A 20,295-nucleotide genomic window follows, 5' to 3' on the forward strand; every position below is an offset into this window, starting at 1 on the left:
AGCACACATTGGATAATATAAACCTAGTTGTCTACTCCGGGAAGAGTAGAGGAAAGGACATTCGCCTCACGCCCCGCTATATATGAAGTAATTACACGTGTTGTACATTGTTTATATCGAGGAAATAATAAGAATCTGAGATGCGTGCAATGCCAATTGCACGCATCTTTGGCCAGCCTCAAGGGCCATTCCTTAATCCTTAGTGCAAGCTTTTGGTATTTTTTCGATGTCTGAGAGGCACTGAGTCTTGACCTAGCATGTCATTTCCCATACATGCCACTCCCGTACCGCTAGCGCGCCCTCCTACATGGATAGCAACAGACATATGACTTTGCAGGACATCCTAGGACGTCTCAGGACGTTGTTGCATGTGTCCAGTCAAGCACTTGTAAGTTGAATTAAACTGAATTGTCAGGACGTTTCCGTATGAAAACCACATTGATCGACAAAGTGTTTAACGATCTCCTGCCGAAGGCCGTTCATCTGTGTAGTTATATAGCTTACACAAATACGTGTAATCGACGTGCGGACAAGTGGCACGCACTTGAGCTGGATGCAAATTTTGTGCTCGGCAACCGTATATACATATGGGCAAGCAAGGCGCAGTGACCCCTTCAGTACAGTATTCCCTAACTAAATCCAAATCGCTCTAAGGCTGTAGTTAATTGGCAATTTGGGTCTTCTACATCAGCGCTATTCTTTACTTTCCATGACGGGCCCTAGCCAAGCCCTTGCATGCTTCGACCAAGCAAATAATGGCACATTCACCTCCCCCATTCCGCTTGTCTCGCGTGTCCCTCCACCCGCCCCATGCCCAATTTTGACTTGTGACAACGATTTGCTCAACATTTTGTTAGTGCTATTGTTACGCACCTCATTAGCCACACTTTACCCATGCGTGGGTTCTGCGTGCCCCTAGCCAGCTGTCCGCCATAAGTTCGTCGTTTCCCACTGACTAATCAGTGGTTCACGATCAGACATTTTCCCTTTGAGCTGTGATAAACCAGAATACTGGATTTGGCCAACTCTCCACATGGACTTATTATACTGATTATACGCTGATCATGACAATGCCGCCATCAACCATTTTAGTATGTTCCGCTTTGTACGAGTGCGCAGCGCGTCTCCCACGGCACACAGCGGCAAGGCGTGAGAGTCCTTGGGGTCTGCCATCTCTAGTGATCCCAGTCATGAGCATACATATGTTCCCGGATATGACATTAGAGCGTGCGTAATTCGCGGACTGTGAGGAGCCGAGAAATAATGTGCACGAGCTTCCGGATCATTGCCAGGGTTGCGTGCATGAGACTGTACAGAGAAACTTGCAGTTCACACAAACCCCCATCAAGGACACGAGCTGATCTGACTGTTACATAATTGCAAGAGTGCAGGCTTTGGGACATCAGATGGGAAAAACCTAGCGTTGAGTCGGGGAATCAAACTCAAGAGATCCAAATAAATAGTAGGGTCCCGATTAGGAAGGTGCTTCCTTACACCTTGTGCTTCATTTCTCCGCACTCTCCCAAACGAAGACCCTGGCCTGTTCTGAGGTTGTATCTCTCTGTACGATCTCTTGACCATCAGGCTACTTGCCGAAGCTTGATTCTGCTTCATAAAACCCGTCTTTGTGTGTGAAAGCGAAACCCAGTTTGAGGTTGAAACGCCTCGTGTTGCTCACCGCTCTTTGACGTGGACCGTCGTCTGCGTTTTCCATCCAGCATCTCTTTGTTGCCCATCAGCTTCCCCTCGACCAGTCCATGTCGACGAGCTTCTCGGGAAGAGGTGCTGGGCGTGGTGCGCGTTATGGAAGTGCTGCCTATGGACCGCGACCTGCTTCACGGGCGCCTCATGCCAGCACTGCAAAAGTTGACTTGTCAGAACTGAGAAACCCAAGCGCAATATACTCTCAAGCGCAAATACTGGCCACTCAGTCAGTCCCGTCACCTGCGGCCCAGTTTAACTCCCACAGCTCTCGGCGATTTGGATCGTCCACTCTGTATGCCAACTCCCCGAGCTCAAATGCTGGGTTGGCCTCAAATCCCGCTGCCCAAGCCCTCTCTCGTGTGTCCGATCTTGCTCCTCATGCGAGCGGTTCCTCCTCCACACTTTATCGAACCATTCTAAAAACCCCCACGCTGACGCAAATGTACATGCATGGTCAATTTTCTTCGAATGCCCCCGATGTTCTCCGGCAGTTCACGGCTGAGTTAAGGTTCTTCCAGACGGTTCAGCGACATAGGAATATCGTAGCTTTTGTTGGAAGTCTCGAAGGTGTTGGAATGCTCCTGGAATACGTCGAGGGCGAGACATTGTTTAAGTACCTTGGCCTAGGGATGTCCATGAGCACTCGTGCCGATTGGTTCAATCAGATACTCAATGGTCTGTGCCATGTTCATTCGTTTGGTGCGTCAGTTTTCTCCTAGCCCGAAACACGTTCATCCACCTTCTATACCTCGTTCTGCAGGCTTAGCACATAACGATCTGTGTTCCCTCAATGTAATAATCACCACTCCGAACTCCCCGATATCTTCCTCCAAAATTGCATCCAATACAAAAAATACTCGATACGTCGTCAAGTTGATTGATTTTGGTCGATCCACTGTAGAACCTCGGCCTCCTCCCATACCATCCGCGTTAGCTGCGCTCCGTTCGCGACCCACGACATCAGTTCCCGCATCTGAGGACCAGCAGCGGCAGAAGGCAGAACGGGAGCGAGATTTGATTTATCCTGGAACTAGACCGTTCGCTTCACCAGAAATTATGCGTGCATGGAAGATGAGCGAAGCTGGATCAATTCAGATCTTGCACGATGATGAATCAAACGCCGAAGACAATGGATCGGAAAGTGAAGGCGAAGTGTCCGATGTCGTCGATGATATGGAGATGGACAGGCCGTCTCATGGTGGGGCAACCCCGTACGGCCCTCTCACTCTCCCTCTTCCTCTTTCCACATCTGCCTATATGGGCGACTCTGATGATCTAAATCCAGTGTCTCCACCTTTTGCGCCAACAGTTGCAGGCTCTCGAATGCGCGCGAAGTTACCAATCCTCTATCTCACTGAGAACAGTACCACTGTCGGTTCATCCACTAGTACAATTCTTCCTACTCCCACAACGTCTTCGCCTCGTCCAGGCGCTTCTCGCATCGCACCTCAACGCAATCACTCGCACCTCTCCCGTTCTCGCTCACCATACCGCTCACAAGGGCATACCGACCCGTACCCCTCGCCCACTTCCTCACCTTCAGGCTCTCAGCCCTCCTCCCCCTCTAACCACCCGAAATGTCCTGACATTTCCGTTTTCCCCCATGACCCAGGTTTTGACGTCGACGAAACCTCCGGTGATGCCAAACGAAGAGGCCGTAGTCGGGTGCTTCATTCACCTTCTGCTCGCCATTTCGCTTCATCGTCGGTCGTTACTCCTTCTCATCGCTACCACCAATCTCAATCTCGCACCCGCACTGGTATCGGTGTTGGCCAGGGGCAGAAGACGCTCTCTAGACGAGCCCAGAAGGCGGCTCAGATGGCCAAGATAACGACGCTTTATTCAGTCGATCCATACCCTCTTAGTCCGATCCTTGGAGATACGTATTCCCTTGGCGTCATTGCACTTTGTTTAGAAGTCGATGATCTTGTGGATGTCCAACCCGGTGTACAGATGTGCGAGGAGTGGGATTGGCCAAGAGAGCTTGCTGAGAAAAGGTCGGGGTTGTTCGAAAGAAAAGGCGGTGTTGGAGGTACAGTGGAGGAGTGGGGTTCTATTGAGAGGTATATGAGGATGGTGAGGGAGAGAGAGCGGTGCCGAGCAAGTGATGCGTTGGATGTGGATGCGATAAAGGAGATTGAAAGGGAGGAGGAAATCATGGCGCGGTCAAGAGCGACATTACTAAATCCTTCGGACCAATGATAACAGGGTACCGGCAGGGGCTATTGTGATGCCACGCAAATAACGCACTGGGTGCGCGCTTCTCGCTCTGGTGGCGGTTGGGGAATTAACGTTGACTGGGACTATGTATTCCTGATGGTCGCATTAAATGATTATCTTGCTGTGTTTAGATGCACTATGTACTGCGCCCTTCTTTTTTGTATATCTCCCCGCTCATCATGTTCTCAAATGTATCTTGTTCCTTTGGTCCTCTTCATTGTACTAGCATTTGGCAGGATCCTTTAAGGACCTCCAGAGACTTCGGGAAGCAAGCTCACAATCTATTGCCATTAGTATTGGTCGGGTACGTAAGAACGAGAACAACACGCCTGAATTGCCACGTCGAACAACGATTCTCGCAGTGAAAGATGAACACGTCATTTACGAGTGCGCTGCTAGGACGTGCCCCGTCGGACAATCCACGTAGAGAGTCTCACTTCAGACGCCGATCTCAGAGTATGGAAAACAGCGCCTGTTTCCCTTCAGTGTATTCGCCTACAACTCTAGCTCGGCCTCCTGACCCTTCCACCTTGATGATCGAGGGAGATCATGCCCCTGTCCTTGTGAATATACCTCAAACTATGCCTCCAGGAATCGCTTCTTCCTGTGGCATCAGTCAATTCGACGCTACCTTGCACTCTTCAATTGGGTTATCTGGGTCGTCGTTCTATCCACCAGAGAAGGGAGAACCCCTTTCTACTGCTCCTTGGGAACCCTCCAAACCGACTGTTTCCAGTGGATGGGGCTCGTTGCGCGCTAGGGCTCAGCGAAGAAAGTCCTCTATAGTTGCCAGCAATTCTAATCCCTACGATATTCAGGGCTCAGTCTTCAGGTTCGGTCTCAGTTCCTATGCCCCGGAAAGGCTGTCATCCCACCCTCATTTGATCGCTCTCGCGCCTGATTCCCAAGAGTCGTCTCCCGGTCTAGCTTTGCCTTTTCCAGTAGATCCTCCCTTGATTACGCCCGCGTCCATACGTCGGGTCGACCCTTTGATTGCAGCCACGAGTTCAACGAATCCTTATGTCTCCTCACAAACTGTGTCATTCCCTGACTATTCCCAGCAGCAGCTTACTTCTCCCAGGCCACCAGCATTATTCACGCTTCCTCATCGTCGTCATAACGTGGCTTTTGCTGACCAGCGTAGTAGACTTTCTGCTACATCCCCTCGGTTATTCTCATCTATAGCACATCACACTTCAAATTTCACTCGAAAGTTCCCTCTGCCATGGAAATCTGTTGATAAATTCAACGCTCATGAATACGATCCTCTCCTTGAACCGGACTGGGGTGATAGAAGGAATAGCGGCCTAAAGGTTTTGGACCAGCAAGACGGTTACGGGCTCGATGGCGACAGCATTCGTATCGGAAAGTGGACGCCTTATAAGTGGGCTTTGGTTGTATCCATATCCGTGGTCAGTTTGAAAGCAGCATATTGGCGGGACATCGGATTCATGAAATGCTAGATGTTCGTCATTAGTATGGGAGGCATTCTCGCTAGTCTTGCTATATGGCTTCGGAGTAAGGCAACGGCCTGTTTCTTCATTCGGATTGTGCATGACATTGCTATCCCAGCTTTTCTCCTCGCAGATGTCATTCTCGTAATCAACTGGGACCTCGTTCTTTGTAAGATGGGTTCCCTCATGTGTACTTTCGACCCTCTTCTATTTCGCTTCAGACAGCACCGTCGCTTCGGGTTGTATCCTTATCACGTCCTTGGTTGGCATCACTGGAGCGATCTTGAATTCGCGACCCTTTTTGACTTTCTACAACATTCTGCTTTGGCCATGCCTTATCAGTTTGACAACTGTCGGATACACCTCTTACAAACGTCGTGCCTTTAATCTCCTGGGGAAGATTAACCAGGGATGGAGCAGACAGTGGGGAGATTATGGGAGACTTGTCATTCAAAACTCTGTGAGGAATCGTTACTACCCCGGGAGCGCCAATTGAACAACTCGTGCTCTAGCTGCATTGCTGTGGGCTTTATAACCCCCTACACCTGGCGATCTTTTCGAAGACTTGCTACCCTCGTTCGACGCTACCAGCCTGTAGACCGAAGCTCAGCCGGTTTCAGATCTCAGTCTTGAATATGTTCACTCGCGCAGCCTTCTCGGTCACAGGGATCATACTTCTTAGCATAGTGGTTGCGGTTATTTGTTCAAATCATGTGAATCGGTATGCTTCATGTGCTTCTGAAGGAATCGTCGTTTGCAGCTACTCGCCCCTATTCACAGCTTGTTTGGGAAGGGATTAATGCCTTTTCAGTATCGACTGAGGTGATATTCCTTGACGCTCATCACGAGGCCTCCCGTGCTGATTTGCGCGTTTAGAATGGGTGATGTGCGTGCTAATGCACGGGCTGTGTCTCTCAAATCGCTCGGCCGCGCGGTGCAGCCTAAAACTGTCCTACGACCCGGTTCTATTGAGCCAGTGTGAAAGCGGAGTTTGTGTCTCGATCAAATCGTGCGCTGCGCACAGTCTGAAGTTTGAACGCTATTTCTATTTTTGATGCCAAAGGCCATAGTATGGGCTAGCTGTCACGGTAGCAGATATTCATTGATGATAGTTACAGCCCAAATGACAGAACTCGTCGCACTTTCCGCGGAATATTAATTGTCAGGTTTTACTGGACAAGTCGGAATTGGCAATGGCGTAGTTGGAGGCAAGGCCGAAACGCTTCCGACGCGAGTTACCCTTTTGTTTCTTATTCTTCAAGGACTGCTCTTCATCTCCCTCGTCTTTAGGAGGCGGCATTTCCAGCTTTTCAGTAGACGACACCCTTGCATCTGTGTCGTGCTTGATCATCAGTTCAATAGCATCGTAAAGAATCTTCTTGTGCGCAGCGTCCGGCGCCTTCAACTGATTGAATAGTTGTAGCATGTTTTTGGAATTCGTCCGAATTAAAAGTCGTCTGAACGGTTTGCTTTGTTGTGTAGCCCATTTCAGGGCAAGAAGGACGCTGCGTGCTTCTGGGCAGTCGACGGTACCTTCTCCACTGTCGGAATCCAATGGAGCCACGAACGACACATCCTCTGAAGTGCAACTTATATGCACATTTGCACCACCGTCCAGGGCCTTGCAACACACTTCTAAATCTGCTTCTTTGTTTTCCCAAAAGCCGCCGTCCACGATCCGAATAGGTTTGGCTTCCCGGAGTTGTCGCGCGAACCATTTTAGATCCTCTGTGACTTCGGGCGAAAGTTGGACTTTTTCGCTTGCTGAAGTCTTGCGAGCGATCGCGCTGAATGATGAGTTGAGTGCGGGCCTTAACTTGGGTGCAGCTTGAAGTGCCCAGTTTGCCACGCCAAGTAGTTCCCACCATTCCGCGACTGTATGCCGGCCGACACGAACAAAGCTATCCATCATTTTAAGGATATTTTCCAGCTTTCCGGCCGGGAGACTAATCGTAAGATGGTCGAGGGATATCGAAAATCCGATTATTTCGAGTTTTGTGCCGAATTTTTGTTTTTTGTCTTCGTGGGGTATCCCAAGACGGTCGAATAGGTGGAGGAGCTCCACTTGTTTCTTGGGCATCTCACGTTTGTATGGAGGATACAAAACGAGCTTTTCAACGAAGTCGTAGGAGAAGCTATCGTCCACGTAATGGAAAATATCTTTGAGTCCGTCCTTTTCCGCACACCATAGGACTGCTGCCAAGAACTGGCAGAAGATCTTCATGGAGCCACGATTTCCAAACACAGCGTTACGATCAACGTATAGGTACCCATCTATCCTGTTCACCTGCCGCACCTGCCAGCGGGGATGAATGGGTATGATGCGGAATGCCTCAGCAACGTCGGATGTGAAGAGCCATCTCGGCGGTTGCCCATGTTCCTTGATAGCAAGCCTAAGGCGAGACGCCAAGTGGGTAAGCGTGTCGACCTGGACATACGCTGCTTCGTTGGGAATCATGGAGTTGAGGGAGTGATCTCCGGCACTGTGGTTGTTGATGATTCGGAACTTTTTCGGCCCCGGCTTACGTTTTGTAAAGACCGGAGTACAGACCATGCCAGGCAACAGCTCGTCACCAAAGGCACGCGAATATCGACCCTTGGAAACTTCGTGCTCGCATTGCGTACGGAGGAACTTGATTTGTTCGGCCTGCCTAGGGCGTTGATTTGCAGGGTCCAAGTCAATGGGTGAGGATGTGTTCATCTGAGCAGTGTTTGCACCAGGCCAAAAGCCCTTTTCGAAACCATCAACAAGGGATTTGACGAAACGAGGATTCGGATGTAGCCTCAACAGAGTTTGTAGCTCCTTATGACGGATGGGCGTTTGAACGCAAAAGAGATCTGGACGATTTTGCAATGTCTGCGTTACAGTGGCGTGCCCTAAATCATGATTGGGAACACCCGGTATAGCTGGAATTCTCTCTGTGCGTTTAGCTGATGATTCGAGGAGGTCGAGAGCCGACTTGGCTCCATCCCAGCCCACACCAAAGAACGAGGGGCGCAACCGTTCTACTGCGCTGTGTCTCGACCTTTTTCGGGTTCTCGGTTCGGCATCAGGCACATCATCAGAGTCATCCCGGGTCGACCGTGTATCGACAATAGCAGATAACACCTCGATGTTCTCCCCATCCCAATCCTGATGGGCGGAAATTTCTGCTTCGAGAGGATCCTCTCCGCTATCCCCTTGTCCTGCCTTACTAGATGAACCCCACGAGAAACCAAACATCTTTAGCTCGAGCGAGGAAAGGGGCAGGGCGGTAGAAAGAATGGATCCAAGTAGGTTTATATATCTGACTTGCAGCCAGCGGCTCGCACCCTGTATCAAAATTTCCCATGGAATTGGTAGGATGGAGAGAATCGCCAACTGCAACTAAATTAAAGGGTCCAGCGATGTTTTTACGTGCTTCTCTTTGAGCATGCCGGCTGACCTGCGGCTTAAGATATCTGATTGGCGCCCATCTGGCGCTATATACTCGCCAAGGAAAGGATAACGGGTTGTAACGGGACACTGAGCATTTGTTCTGTGATTCATTTCCATTGTTGCAGATGGTCTGCCGTTATCATGAGGTTTTAATGCCCACGAGTTGAAAAGAAATCCCTTATATGCCTGGGAAAGGACCGAGGCAGATCAAATACCAAGTGAAGTACGTCTGGACCAAGTATGTAGCAAGTATTGTCAAACTTTTGCAAATGATGATACAACAGGGCATCAGAGAATAGGCAGGAAGGACATCAAGACGATAGTAATGAATACACTAGCGCGAAAAGCTTACCCCTATAATGCTTCTCCTTACGTGCTAGTTTTTTGGTGAATGGTGCCCACGCAGCCAATACGGTTTCATGCAGTTCTGTCCTTCTCCAAGCGAATCTTGTGTCGAATATCCACCTCGGCATTCTCCGGGTCAGAAGGCGGTACTGTTGGTGGTGGCCCACTACAGTGAAACGCCACGCATAGTGTTGCATTGTGATCGACATCACCGGTATCATGTTTTGGCTGCTTGATGTGAATCAAACTGCCGGAAGGATATTCGGATGCTTCGCGGCATTCTGCTCCCTCGTGGTTCCACATCGGGCGTCAGATGTGACCAGCCTATATTTTCGAAACTGGAGAGCAGCCCTACTTGAGTGAGTGAGGCTCCGATTGAACAAGATGAGAATCCTTTGGCATTGGTTAACAAATCTTACAGTCCCTCGCTCGATGTGGGTGAAAGATCCCAAAGCTTCGATCAACCAGGACTCCCGTACTAAGAGTTTGCAGCGAAATGTCGAATCTAATGATCGTCTGATTTTTCTCCTCGTAAAGATGGAGGAGACCGGCCGGCTTTTTCTTTTTAGGTTATTCGGAGCATGTAAACAGTGCTCCCTATCATGATCGTACAAGAAACAGCCGTCCACATAGTGAAAGACACCCCAAATCGTGTACATGGGTCGCGCCCGGATAACGGCAGCGAAGAAATAAGCGAAGAATAGCCTTTCAGCATTTGCAGCAGATGGAGAATCGATGTGTTCTAGGTGCACGCAACACCTGCAGGGAAGAGGGAATTGAGTGAAGGGCTCTGCGCTGTGATTATTGATGGAACGAGATTTCTTCGAGCTTTGTAAAAATACTATGCTGGAGAAGTTGGGTACCAAGTGATAACGATCCTTGGACATCTCTTGATCACATGGATTATGAAGTGGTTCAATTTCTTTGCGATCCCTGGAAATGGATACATTCGTTTGGGAGGTGTCGGCTGCCAAAACCCAATGCTAAAGAATGTTTGATTGTGGGTCCGAGGCAACCTCGAAAATATTGATATGAGCCGGGTCGCAGACCCGCGCCTGAAGACCTCTCCAGGCATCCCGGTGAAGCTGACCTGTGCAATCGCGGCCCCACTTAGTTTTGTGGGGTTAACATCGGGTCTTGACCAAAGACTGTATGTTATCGGACGGTTACACTCCCTTTCTCTCTACTGGTAGCCCGTCATATTTGCTCCGCTGAGCATTTTTCCGGTTGTCGCGACATGGGATGGTCGTATCAGCCCTTACCGTGGTGTTCATGCCGCGTGCAGAGATGACTTGTGGGTCATAGAGATATTTTCAAGGCGTGGAACAGTAGGATAAGTTTTCTTGAGATGACGCTGCTCACTATCACGTAGGCCCGGAGGTGACTGGGATTTGTGAAAACTCGAGATGGACGGCCACTCATAGTGGTCGGGAAAGAGACCCTTTAGCATCGGGCACGATGTAATAATGGATCGGATGGTCATGCCCAAGGGGTGTACTGCTAGATGCATGCCGCTCACCAACCCAGAAGTAACTGGTAGAGGAAAGAGTATGCAAGTGACCAGCAGTGGTATTCAAGAGTGCAGAAAGCAAGACAGGTGGTTATTGTGGAAATAATGACAATGGTGCAAGAGCGCCGACGGCCGGTGCATCGGAGCTTCCCCGTGGGAGCAATCCAAACGAGCCTCAATTATTTGTAATTGGTCCTGACCTTTTGCAACCAGATGGCGTATCACCACTCAGCCTTGCAGGGTGGAGAGACAGAAGATTGGCGTCAAAGCCATTCAAACCTCTTGCAAATGTCCTCCTATAGTGACGGTGTGTTTGGATTGGTTACACTGAGTCTCATTCTGTTCCTACGCGTGCGGCGTCATCTTAGGGACCGAACCTCCCTATTCGCCAACACCTTCGGGGCCATTCATGCCACTTCGCCCCCCTCGCCATTTTCAACAATCCTATCCGTCTTCTGTTCGCTTTCCTAGGGCATCTGTGACTCCGGAATCTATGAGTGTTGCCGTTCGCGATTACACGCGTCATACTTCTGGATCACCCGTCTTGTTGGGGGCACACCATGCCAGCGCATCCATCTCAGTGCAGGATACATGTTCTGACGCGCGATTTAGCACGCATTCTTCAAACCCCGAACTGAATGTATGGTTTGACGAAATAGAACCCAGAGAGAACTATTAATAGGGTCTGCAGACGGATAGATTTAGGGAATCGTCACCTCTTACTTCAAAAGGAACGCGGCTTCGGTCGGTGCGTGAGCTTCGTGAGTAACAGAATTTGGTGGGAATGGATGGGATTGATAATATGATCGTAGCGAATGTTTACCAAGGTCTGTCGTCTTGACGTCGCAAGCAAGGACGATGCTGAACGTTGAAACAAAGGGATCTTTGGCTTCCCTCTTTTCAACGCTATTCAGTCTACCTGCTTTGATATGGTGAGACCATTCACGCTCCGTTTCTGTCGCCGCAAGCTCAGCCCGTTCGAAGATCATGAAATCTGGCGAGAATTTGGTGCGTATCTCAAGTTTATCTCGCATGGCAGACGCCGATTCCCTTCCTCAGGTTCTCAGCGGTCCGTCGCCTCTTTTTGTTTCATTTGTGCTGATGTGACTGAATATCGGCCCAGCACCTACTGGAAGCGGTAAGACGGTGGTCTTCGAGCTCGCTATTATCAAACTCTTTATGGATAATTCCCCGAGTTGTCCGCACGGTCCACAATGCGTCTATATTGCCCCTATGAAAGTATGTTTTCGTTTGTGTCTCATGTTTTTAGCCTTTCTGAACCATTTCTCTGAGGCTTTATGTACCGAACGCTTCAATGACTGGACAAAGAAATTTTCTCCTCTCGGCATCGATTGTGAGCGATACGACGACATTCGAGTTATTATTTGATGCAGTGCATCGTCGCAGGTTGCGAAATGACTGGTGATACAGCTGTCGAGGGGAGGGATGCTTGGAGAGGGGCTAAGAAGTGCTCTATCATGTATGTACCGCTCGCGTCCACTTTCTATGTTATTGATTTAGTTGTTCCCCTTCAAGCATCACTACGGTGGGATGAATATCTAACCGAATTGTCACGACCCTGACTTATCTCGTGCCCGCTGCAACAGCCTGAGAAGTGGGATGCTTTGACAAGAAATTGGTAAGTTTTCGCGTTCTCCTCCACGGGCTTCTAGTTGACGGACCATTGGTATCAGGCACGACACTGCCGTTTACACGAACCAGATCTCCCTTTTTCTGGTTGATGAGGCAAGTATCCAATAATTCCTCGGCACAACCTCTCAACTTGATCTGAATGTCAGGTGCACATTTTGAGCGACCCTCGAGGGGCTACGCTCGAAGTCTGCATATCACGTATGAAAACACGGATGACGAATCCACGCTTTGTTCTCGTGTCAGCCACGGTGCCTAACATAGAAGATATTGCTGAATGGATTCGATACGGAAGTCCACCTCATGCAACCTCTGTGTTTAGGGCAGGTTCTACAAATTTCCCTTGGACGCGGTATTTCTTAAGTGAACTTGATCGTAGTTTGACGAGTCTTATCGCCCATGTAAAATCACGAAGCACGTTTATGGCTTCCCGCGCAAACGAGGGCAGAACGAGTTCCAGTTCCTCTCCACGGTCCTGGATCCGCAGCTGTTTCCTCTGCTTCAGCGTCATGCGAATAACAAGCCCGTCCTTGTATTTTGTCCTACCCGAAAGAGTTAGGCCCATTTTCGAACTTAGCGGCTGCTGTCTTTATTATGCTGTTTCAGGCGTCGTGACATGTGCAGACAAGATTGCTGCGGCGTATTTAAAGCTTACTGAACGGGGGGGGAAGTTACCATGGAACACTACGAGGGAGTGGGTTTGTTCGTTCCCCGAGTTGATGCACTGCTAAACCCTGGGATAACAGGACTAACGCATCCTTCGAAGAACCTAAATTGAGCGGTTAGTGGCGGTTTTCCTCGTAGTATGGGCTTCTTGATTCACCTTTTCTCCAGAGCTCGTGAGTCATGGAATTGCAGTTCATCATGCTGGTCTTTCGCTAGGCGATAGAAAGCAGTAGAGTATTTGTTCAGCCAGAAGATCATCTCAGTGGTTGTAGCTACTTCGGTAAGTCTCCGATAGCTGGGAACGGCCGAAAGTCAGCACATGCATTTCTTAGACGCTTGCCGTTGGGGTTAACATGCGTGGGTACATGGTTTAAGTCGTCGACACGGTCTCATCGGGGATATCAGCTGCACACACCGTTGTGATCCATGGAACAGTTCATTGGGCAGATACTCAATGGGAGGAGTACAGTAGCCTTGAAGTCATGCAGATGATTGGCCGCGCAGTCGGTGTTTTCACTTTGGGGTTCGACGTGTGCTCAATGACCATCCCTTACAGGGCCGCCCTCAGTTTGGTGCGACCGCTGTTTCGTTGTCTCATTGGAGTTGTCTACGATGTCTCTAATTGCGATCGCTTGCAGATAAAGAAGGGGTCGCCATCATCCTTTGTGATGCAGTGGCCAGGCCAAAGTACGAGGCTTTAGAGTCGGGCAACTCGGTATTTGAGAGTCACCTGCACCGCAATCTCATCGAGCACGTTGCCTCTGAGGTCGCTCTCGGGACCATCGTGGATGAGGAAACTGCTAAGAAATGGCTGTTGAACTCCTTCCTTTTCCAGAGGATACAACGGAATCCGGCACATTATTCTGGACTTAATGATGATTCTGTCCAAGGATCTTGGCGGGATCGCTTGAATGATATTGTTGAACAAACCTTGGCGACGCTCGAAGAAGCATCTTTAATCTCGAGGGATAGTGCGAGGGCAAACGATAAGATTAGGATCACTGAAGCTGGGGAAATCATGACTAAGGTGGGTGGGAGCTTTTGTGCCATTTTCGTCTTTTCAACATTGAGGAACTTGCTCTAGTACTATATTCGTTTCTCGACGGTCCGTGATGTTATAGGACATTGAGCCGTTCGTATGCTGAGCCTTAGCCCAGATGTGTGCTATCCAAACGCTACCCGAAGAGGTGAATCTCAGGCAGCTGGTCAGTATTCATCCCATTCCAGCTGGCTTCAACTGAATGACATCCAAAGTTCGAGATGCTGTCGCAGGCAGATGAGTGAGCTCAAGGAGTGTTATGAATCCCTGACTCGCTAATCATCTTGTGACCTCCTGACTAGGCTCACTGAGTTAGCTCGACTGAGAGTGGAGGAAAAGCGCGTAAGTGGGCTGCTTTGGGTTTCGTCCATGAGCTTGCCCGCCATGCGGGGGTGACATTAGGTTTTCAACGAGATTCGCGAACACAATGACATCCGCTTCCCGGTGAAGAAGGTAGAGAAGACTCCCGAGAAAGTCCTCCTTCTATTGCAGGTCAGTGTAGGCGCGTCAATGTCTTCTTTCTTTTAAATAAATCCTTCACAGGCTGCATTAGGAGGGATACCATTGACCAGTAAGGACTGGAAGGGTCTCGGACACCATGCTACCCTTGATGCAGCAAATCTGCTTCGCCAATCCATTCGGGTTGCCAAAGGCAAGTTCAGCGAGGTACCAATGAAATCGCAATTACTTTAACTCATTAATCCTCCGTTCAGCGATAGTCGACGTTGGCATCGCTAGGAAACTCGGATCGCATATCAAATATGGGATGGAATTGTTCGTCTTTAGCGGTTATCCTCTGAAATCTTTGCGTCTAACTACATTATAATTCCCAGAGTGAGGGTCCTGAGTGCGAAAGCATGGGAGGATCGACCCGTAGTTCTCCGTCAATTGAACGGTATTGGTGATAAATCGTGCGCACCTTCTGCCCTTTGTTTTTATACTATACATTGAAGTGCCGTGTCATAGAGTCAAGGCACGTCCCTCGTCACACTGTTCAGATCGTCTTCTTGATTCCAGGTAGGTGCTGGCCCAGCACGGGATCACTACCATTGGCGCTTTGCGTGGGGAAAAAGCCCATAGAGTTGAGCTGGTGCGTCGTTCAGAAATTGTTCAGTTTAACACCCTGACGTTGAGGGTGTAGCTCCTCAATAAAAAGCACCCATTTGGGAGGGAACTTATTCAGCAAGCTGCTAGTCTTCCAGACTATATTGTCGGGATATCTGAGGACAATGTCGTCGCGGAGGGTGGTGCAAAACCCGTTCTTGTTACACTTTCTGTTTCAATCTCCTTACATCACGCTATGATTCTGGATAAGGTCAAGGCGTTGGGCTACACTTCAGTGCTAACGACAACATCCGACTGCCGGTTAATTGATTTCCGTCGCATCCCGTGCGTCATGCTGTTGCCAAGTACTCGTTGCATCTGACTATTGTTCTCAGCACCAAGGGTTTGGTCTCAGTTAGGTCGTTCGTTGTAACCGCTTCTTTGGAGAAGCCAAGTCAGAGTGTTATTGTCCAGGCTGATGCGGTGAGTGATCTATTGATCCCTTTGTCTGATGATCTGTGTGATCCATTCATTGACAGGAGAAATATGCTGGGTTGTCTGTATTCCGTACTTACAAGCCGACGGTGTCACCGGGCAGCTACCCCATACTTATGACTAAACCCCCAAAGGACGATGTAAGTACACAGGTGCTTAACGTTACGAATCGAGGCATCATGAAGTTAGATCGAGGTACCATCTGATTTTTGGGATATTTCGTCATCCGAGATAGATGCCATGCTGAACGGGGACGGTTGGTGTACCAAAATTTTCCCCATTTTTAAATTCGACCTCCATCGTACTAGCGACGAATCCAAACCCAGAGGTGGATCCAGTCGCTTTACATACGGAGACTCCAGAGTTACGGAAGAAGTCAGCCAAGGCGGTCGAACTTCCACATGGAAACTTTCCGTGGTAGTTCCCTGCTCATACGTCGAGGGTGATGACCACTGACTCACCCTTTTAGTTGTGATCATAATTGCAAGGATAAATCCTCTTGTCGTCACCATTGGTGAGCTCCACGCTCGCGTTATATTAGCGCCATGACCCAAGTGATCCTTCAGCCGTCGGGAGGGTTCGTCCAAAGCGCCGAACCGAAATGCGGCTAACACCGTGCGCAACCGGAACCCAAGTACATCGACGAATAAAGGAACACCAAAACCGACCGATTTGCGACAGAAACCTAAACTGGATCAACCTCGTATCGACCTTGAGGAGCTTCACAGGAACGCGTTATCTGAACCTGCGAAATCCTCCCTGGCTAAGAGAACTAAAGTTCCGCTTTCCGGGCAGCCGTTAACCGCGAAGCACCCTAGTATTCTTCTGGAGACGGATGGCATGAGCGACGATCTTAATGACATGTCTCATTCACAGGGCGTCCTTACCATAGACCGACTGCCCCGTAATCCGGGTTCGCATGAAAATACGAGGTCAAACATGGTCCTGTTTGACGACGGGATTGATTTTCCCCCGCCATCGGATATCTCTTCTACTTCCCCAGCTATGAAAAGGCAGATGTCCTCGGATCTCTCAATGAAAATATCGAAACGTTCAAAACTTGATCCATTCGCAGCTACAAGCAAAATCTGCATCGATTTATCGCCTTCGCCAACACAAGCTTCAGAGGTACAAGATCTGAAAACATCCAGTGATTCTCGCACGATGAAGCACCAGCTTTTTATGCCTGATTCTTCCTTGACGCCTTCGTTTGACAGAATCAGGCGGAATCCCACAGTCAAACGTTCGCCTCCAAGCTTTCACAAAATTTCTCAAGTGCTTTCTTCAGACTGCAGTTCTCCAGCAGCTCCAATTGCAAAACCGCACGCGGATCTGGTTGGCAGTGCATCCTTAGATACCATTGCAAATGGCACATTGGGGGCTCCTTGCAAGGAACCTGAGTGGGACGAAATGGAAGAGTGGATGGCCAACATGGTTGATATTGTGGATTCGACGAACTGATTAGAATCCAAAAGCTACTGTATGCATGCCGCAACATTGCCCACCTTGGCAATAAAATAAGGTTTATTTACGAAAATGACACCGACACGTTGCCAGCTTTCATTGTTGGCTTTCGACCCAGCCGCCCTAAGAGGTTTCATATCCAATGCCTGAGTGAAAGGGGGCAGAGAGCCGGGGTTTCATTACGTACCTTTCTTGGGTTTTGTGTCCTTGCTACCCTTCGACTTTTGTTTCCTGAAATATGAAGGCTGTGGCCCATCATCACCTGCGTCCAGAATGTTCGGAGCGGATGCATAATCAAATGGCACGATGGTGGCTTGTTGGTCGGCAGGTTGTGTGACTCTTTCAGTATTGACAATCATCTCTGGAGCGCCTTCTGTATCAGGTGCTGCAGGGTTTGGTTCGCTTTCGATTCCTGTGTCAGCAAGCTTGCGTTTCTTCTTTTTCTTCCACTTTGGGCGACCAGGAATGACGATTTTTTCGCCAGCATTTGGATTCCGGGCGGCTGCTTTCGATCCCTCGTTGATTGTTGTTCGCTGTGCGGCCGGTACGAAGGGAATTTCCGCGGGCATGACGAGACTGTTGGGATCCGGGAGCTCGCCAAGTGGAGGGGCATCTTCCGCTCGAGCCGTGACAGGGCTGACGGTGGGAACAACAAGACTGCTATGGATCTTTTGTTGGATCGACACAAAATTTGCACGATTGTCAACATGGAAGGGAGATCGAGCGGTTGCGACTCCAAACAAGGAGCTGGAGAATGTTGTGATCGACGGTTGGGTGTCACCCGTTGACTGAAGACTGGACGGGGCGGTTCCAAACATGGACGACGACACGGCGACAGGCAGGTCGTCTAGCGTTATGTAAGTCTGTATTCCCGAAAAAACCAAGACACGTACCTTTCCTACCTTCCGCGGCTGAAAGTGCAGACCATAAGTCGGGAATTGTGAAACTGGTTGTATGTTGGGTCATATTCGGAGGAACAGAAGAACTAATTTCCGAAATACCACCCATCATGGAGTGAGACTTGTTGGGTGCGGCACCTGGAGCACTAGTCGACTGTTGTTCTTCCGTGCCCTCCTCGGACTCTTGAGAAACAGCGTTCTGAACAATCTCCCATAGCTCCGAGACTCGATCACGAACAATTGGAGAAGGCCGAGGAGGAGCGAGGGCCAAAAGTAAAGACGCTTCATCGTGAGGCCGCTGAGAACTTTGAGCACGGAACATTGAGGCGACTTTCAGAAGTTGGCGGTTCTCTGCGATAAATCTGAGCATATATCAGCATTTCATCGGTAACATCACTCTCAATCGACTTACTCAGTCCCTTCGTCAAGCTCTCTTGCAACTTTGTCTCTCCATGCATGCAATGCAATGAAAACGTTCTTTGCAATCCTTCCCAAGTATGTGGACGATTTCCTTAGCAATGTGGCCCATCCCACCTCACCCATGCCTGTCTCAAGATCATAAGACTCACGCAGGTAGAGCCGGAGCGATGTCTGCGAAGACTCAAGCAGCACTTGGGCAAGGGCTTCATTGGGATCTGAAGACTTCTGTTGCCGAGACTCACGGAGGAGTAAGTTACGGAGCGAATCATAAATATACAATAGGAAATGGGTATCCGAGCGGGCATAGAATAGCATCTCGCTTGGGAGTGGTCTTGAACGGTACCACAGTTTGCATCAGCCCATCAATGCGTAACATGAATGCCATAGGATTTCAGCGTACCTTATACGCCAATCAGCAAGCTGATACCTCTTGTCAGCGTCGAATTCGCAAAAATGTCGCAGCAAGGATCCGAGATCGTTTCTAGGGAATCCTGTAGATTCGTACCAAAAAGCGTGAGTCTAGAGAGCCAATACACCATGTGGTAGCCCACCTCCTAACCGGACTGAGGCATGGTAGGTGTCAAACATATTCACGATGTAAAGCCCCAAGTCCCGTTGTAGCCAGAGGATGTCGTTGTAGGCGCCATGAAGTACCTGATGGTATTTCAAAGCATTATTATTGGCACCTCTACACGAATTCTTCTGAGAAATTACCTTAGTGATCTTGGGGTCCGCAAATACTTCTCCCAGCACAGACAACTCCACTCTCAAGGCCAGTGTATCGATAACCCAATCTTGCTCCCTGGTACTGATTTGCATTAGACATACGAGTCCATAGTAACTCCTGAGGTCATTGTGTTCCAAATCGATGGCAATCTCTTGGACTGTTTTTAAAGCAGCGAGGATATCATCCAACTCCGCGACAGTGGATACGAATTTGAACGGGGTGTTTTCAAAGGGAGATTGTGTAGGTTTCACGGGAGATTCAGGGGGGTTGTAAATGTGATCCGGATATTGCAGATGGGTTATTTCGTAATGATAAGGATGGAGAGCTGCGCTATAAAGTCACAGTGAGATGAAATCGCATATGTAAAACTGGAGCTATGTGAGTCGTACATGCGCAAATCCTCTTGAGTATCCAAGGATTCAGAATTTGGTTCGGGAATGTAGTCGAGTGGAACAGAGGCGTGATATTTTATCTCAATTTTGGGCTTCCAAGGGCCATAATCATTGGCAGTATTGACAGGTGTATTGAAGTGAAGCTGAGGCTTTGGTATATCTGCGGCGTGAATAAGCGAATGGTGTAATGGCCCCTTATCCAGATATGCTTTTGGTTTTGGAACTCTTCCCCGTGTTTGCTCCTGCATGAAGTATACCTGCGACTTAACGTGTAACAAAATCGGAATAACAATTACTTACATTGGATTTTCGTGTAGGAGCATTTATGGGAATAGCGGCGGGTTTGTTGCTCCCTGTGAAGTCGTCGATATTGCTGTCCTGTGTGGATGGGGTGAAAACGGCGAAGGAGCCATTGAACGAGAAAGGGATTCACAGCAATTTCATACAGATGATCTACAACGTCGAGAACACTTGTGTCATATCTTTGCGTCAAATCCTCTTCCTCCTTTATCCGAGCTCTGCCTTTTCCTCTAATGTGGGTGTCAGAGGAAAATCTCAAGAGCTTGTCCGTCAGAGACATGATGCGGGCAGAGACAATGTCTAAATCCGAGGAGAATTGCTTATTTGCTGCACGCTGATAACCTATGTCGAACGGGAGTATAAACGCTTGCTTAGTTGCCTTCAACGCGACCTGCTGTACACGCGTCTGGTATTCGTCGAAAGTAGACTGATTTGATGGATGTGGGGCTGACGACTCCCCGCCATCATCACTACTGCCAGAACGTGAACTCATCGGCGAATCGAGAAAGGGCCACGGTTTTGTCGACGGCGCCAGGTTTCGAGTAAGT

The 20,295-nt window shown here is 49.2% G+C and overlaps 5 protein-coding genes across 5 annotated transcripts; 3 read left to right on the forward strand and 2 right to left on the reverse strand.

The window, feature by feature from the left end:
* Window positions 1-2,063: 2,063 nt before the first annotated feature.
* Window positions 2,064-2,411, forward strand: EI90DRAFT_2835901 (uncharacterized protein; the record flags this gene model as incomplete). The annotated part of the gene is made up of 1 exon (XM_039053654.1): window positions 2,064-2,411. A coding segment is annotated over one exon (348 nt), but the record flags the coding sequence as incomplete, so codon positions are not given.
* Window positions 2,412-5,237: 2,826 nt separating this feature from the next.
* EI90DRAFT_2914938 (uncharacterized protein) lies at window positions 5,238-6,360 on the forward strand (the record flags this gene model as incomplete). Its single annotated transcript, XM_039054536.1, has 7 exons — window positions 5,238-5,336; window positions 5,388-5,442; window positions 5,497-5,547; window positions 5,600-5,838; window positions 5,891-6,099; window positions 6,159-6,200; window positions 6,255-6,360. Coding segments are annotated over 7 exons (801 nt in total), but the record flags the coding sequence as incomplete, so codon positions are not given.
* Window positions 6,361-9,194: 2,834 nt separating this feature from the next.
* Window positions 9,195-10,219, reverse strand: EI90DRAFT_452332 (uncharacterized protein). Its single transcript, XM_039067631.1, has one exon. The coding sequence runs from the start codon at window positions 10,026-10,028 to the stop codon at window positions 9,384-9,386; it is 645 nt and encodes a 214-aa protein (XP_038918187.1). The 5' UTR covers window positions 10,029-10,219; the 3' UTR covers window positions 9,195-9,383.
* A 645-nt stretch (window positions 10,220-10,864) lies between these two features.
* On the forward strand, window positions 10,865-17,006 carry EI90DRAFT_3121120 (uncharacterized protein; the record flags this gene model as incomplete). The annotated part of the gene is made up of 34 exons (XM_039063370.1): window positions 10,865-10,958; window positions 11,020-11,291; window positions 11,343-11,412; window positions 11,464-11,478; window positions 11,531-11,583; window positions 11,636-11,720; window positions 11,775-11,890; window positions 11,945-12,005; window positions 12,059-12,131; window positions 12,188-12,197; window positions 12,259-12,290; window positions 12,346-12,388; window positions 12,451-12,995; window positions 13,048-13,082; window positions 13,136-13,158; window positions 13,218-13,247; window positions 13,300-13,324; window positions 13,373-13,470; window positions 13,524-13,539; window positions 13,606-13,994; window positions 14,052-14,072; window positions 14,125-14,172; window positions 14,222-14,247; window positions 14,309-14,348; window positions 14,409-14,498; window positions 14,550-14,672; window positions 15,028-15,096; window positions 15,148-15,395; window positions 15,446-15,533; window positions 15,590-15,685; window positions 15,735-15,801; window positions 15,854-15,962; window positions 16,015-16,059; window positions 16,112-17,006. 34 exons carry the CDS (start codon window positions 10,865-10,867, stop codon window positions 17,004-17,006), a joined length of 4,050 nt encoding a protein of 1,349 aa, XP_038918188.1.
* Window positions 17,007-17,073: 67 nt separating this feature from the next.
* On the reverse strand, window positions 17,074-20,240 carry EI90DRAFT_3121121 (ribonuclease H-like domain-containing protein; the record flags this gene model as incomplete). Its single annotated transcript, XM_039063371.1, has 10 exons — window positions 17,074-17,132; window positions 17,197-17,856; window positions 17,903-18,270; window positions 18,321-18,659; window positions 18,729-18,819; window positions 18,880-18,982; window positions 19,043-19,385; window positions 19,445-19,689; window positions 19,748-19,825; window positions 19,881-20,240. 10 exons carry the CDS (start codon window positions 20,238-20,240, stop codon window positions 17,074-17,076), a joined length of 2,646 nt encoding a protein of 881 aa, XP_038918189.1.
* Between the last annotated feature and the right edge of the window lie 55 nt (window positions 20,241-20,295).

The sequence above is a fragment of the Cantharellus anzutake genome (genome assembly GCF_015039405.1).
Source record: "Cantharellus anzutake strain C23 chromosome Unknown EI90scaffold_15, whole genome shotgun sequence".
NCBI lineage: Eukaryota > Fungi > Basidiomycota > Agaricomycetes > Cantharellales > Hydnaceae > Cantharellus > Cantharellus anzutake.

Coding starts and splice junctions, on each gene's coding strand:
- EI90DRAFT_452332 (XM_039067631.1), bottom strand. CDS start 10,028: ATGTCCAAGGATCGTTATCACTTGGTACCCAACTTCTCCAGCATAGTA.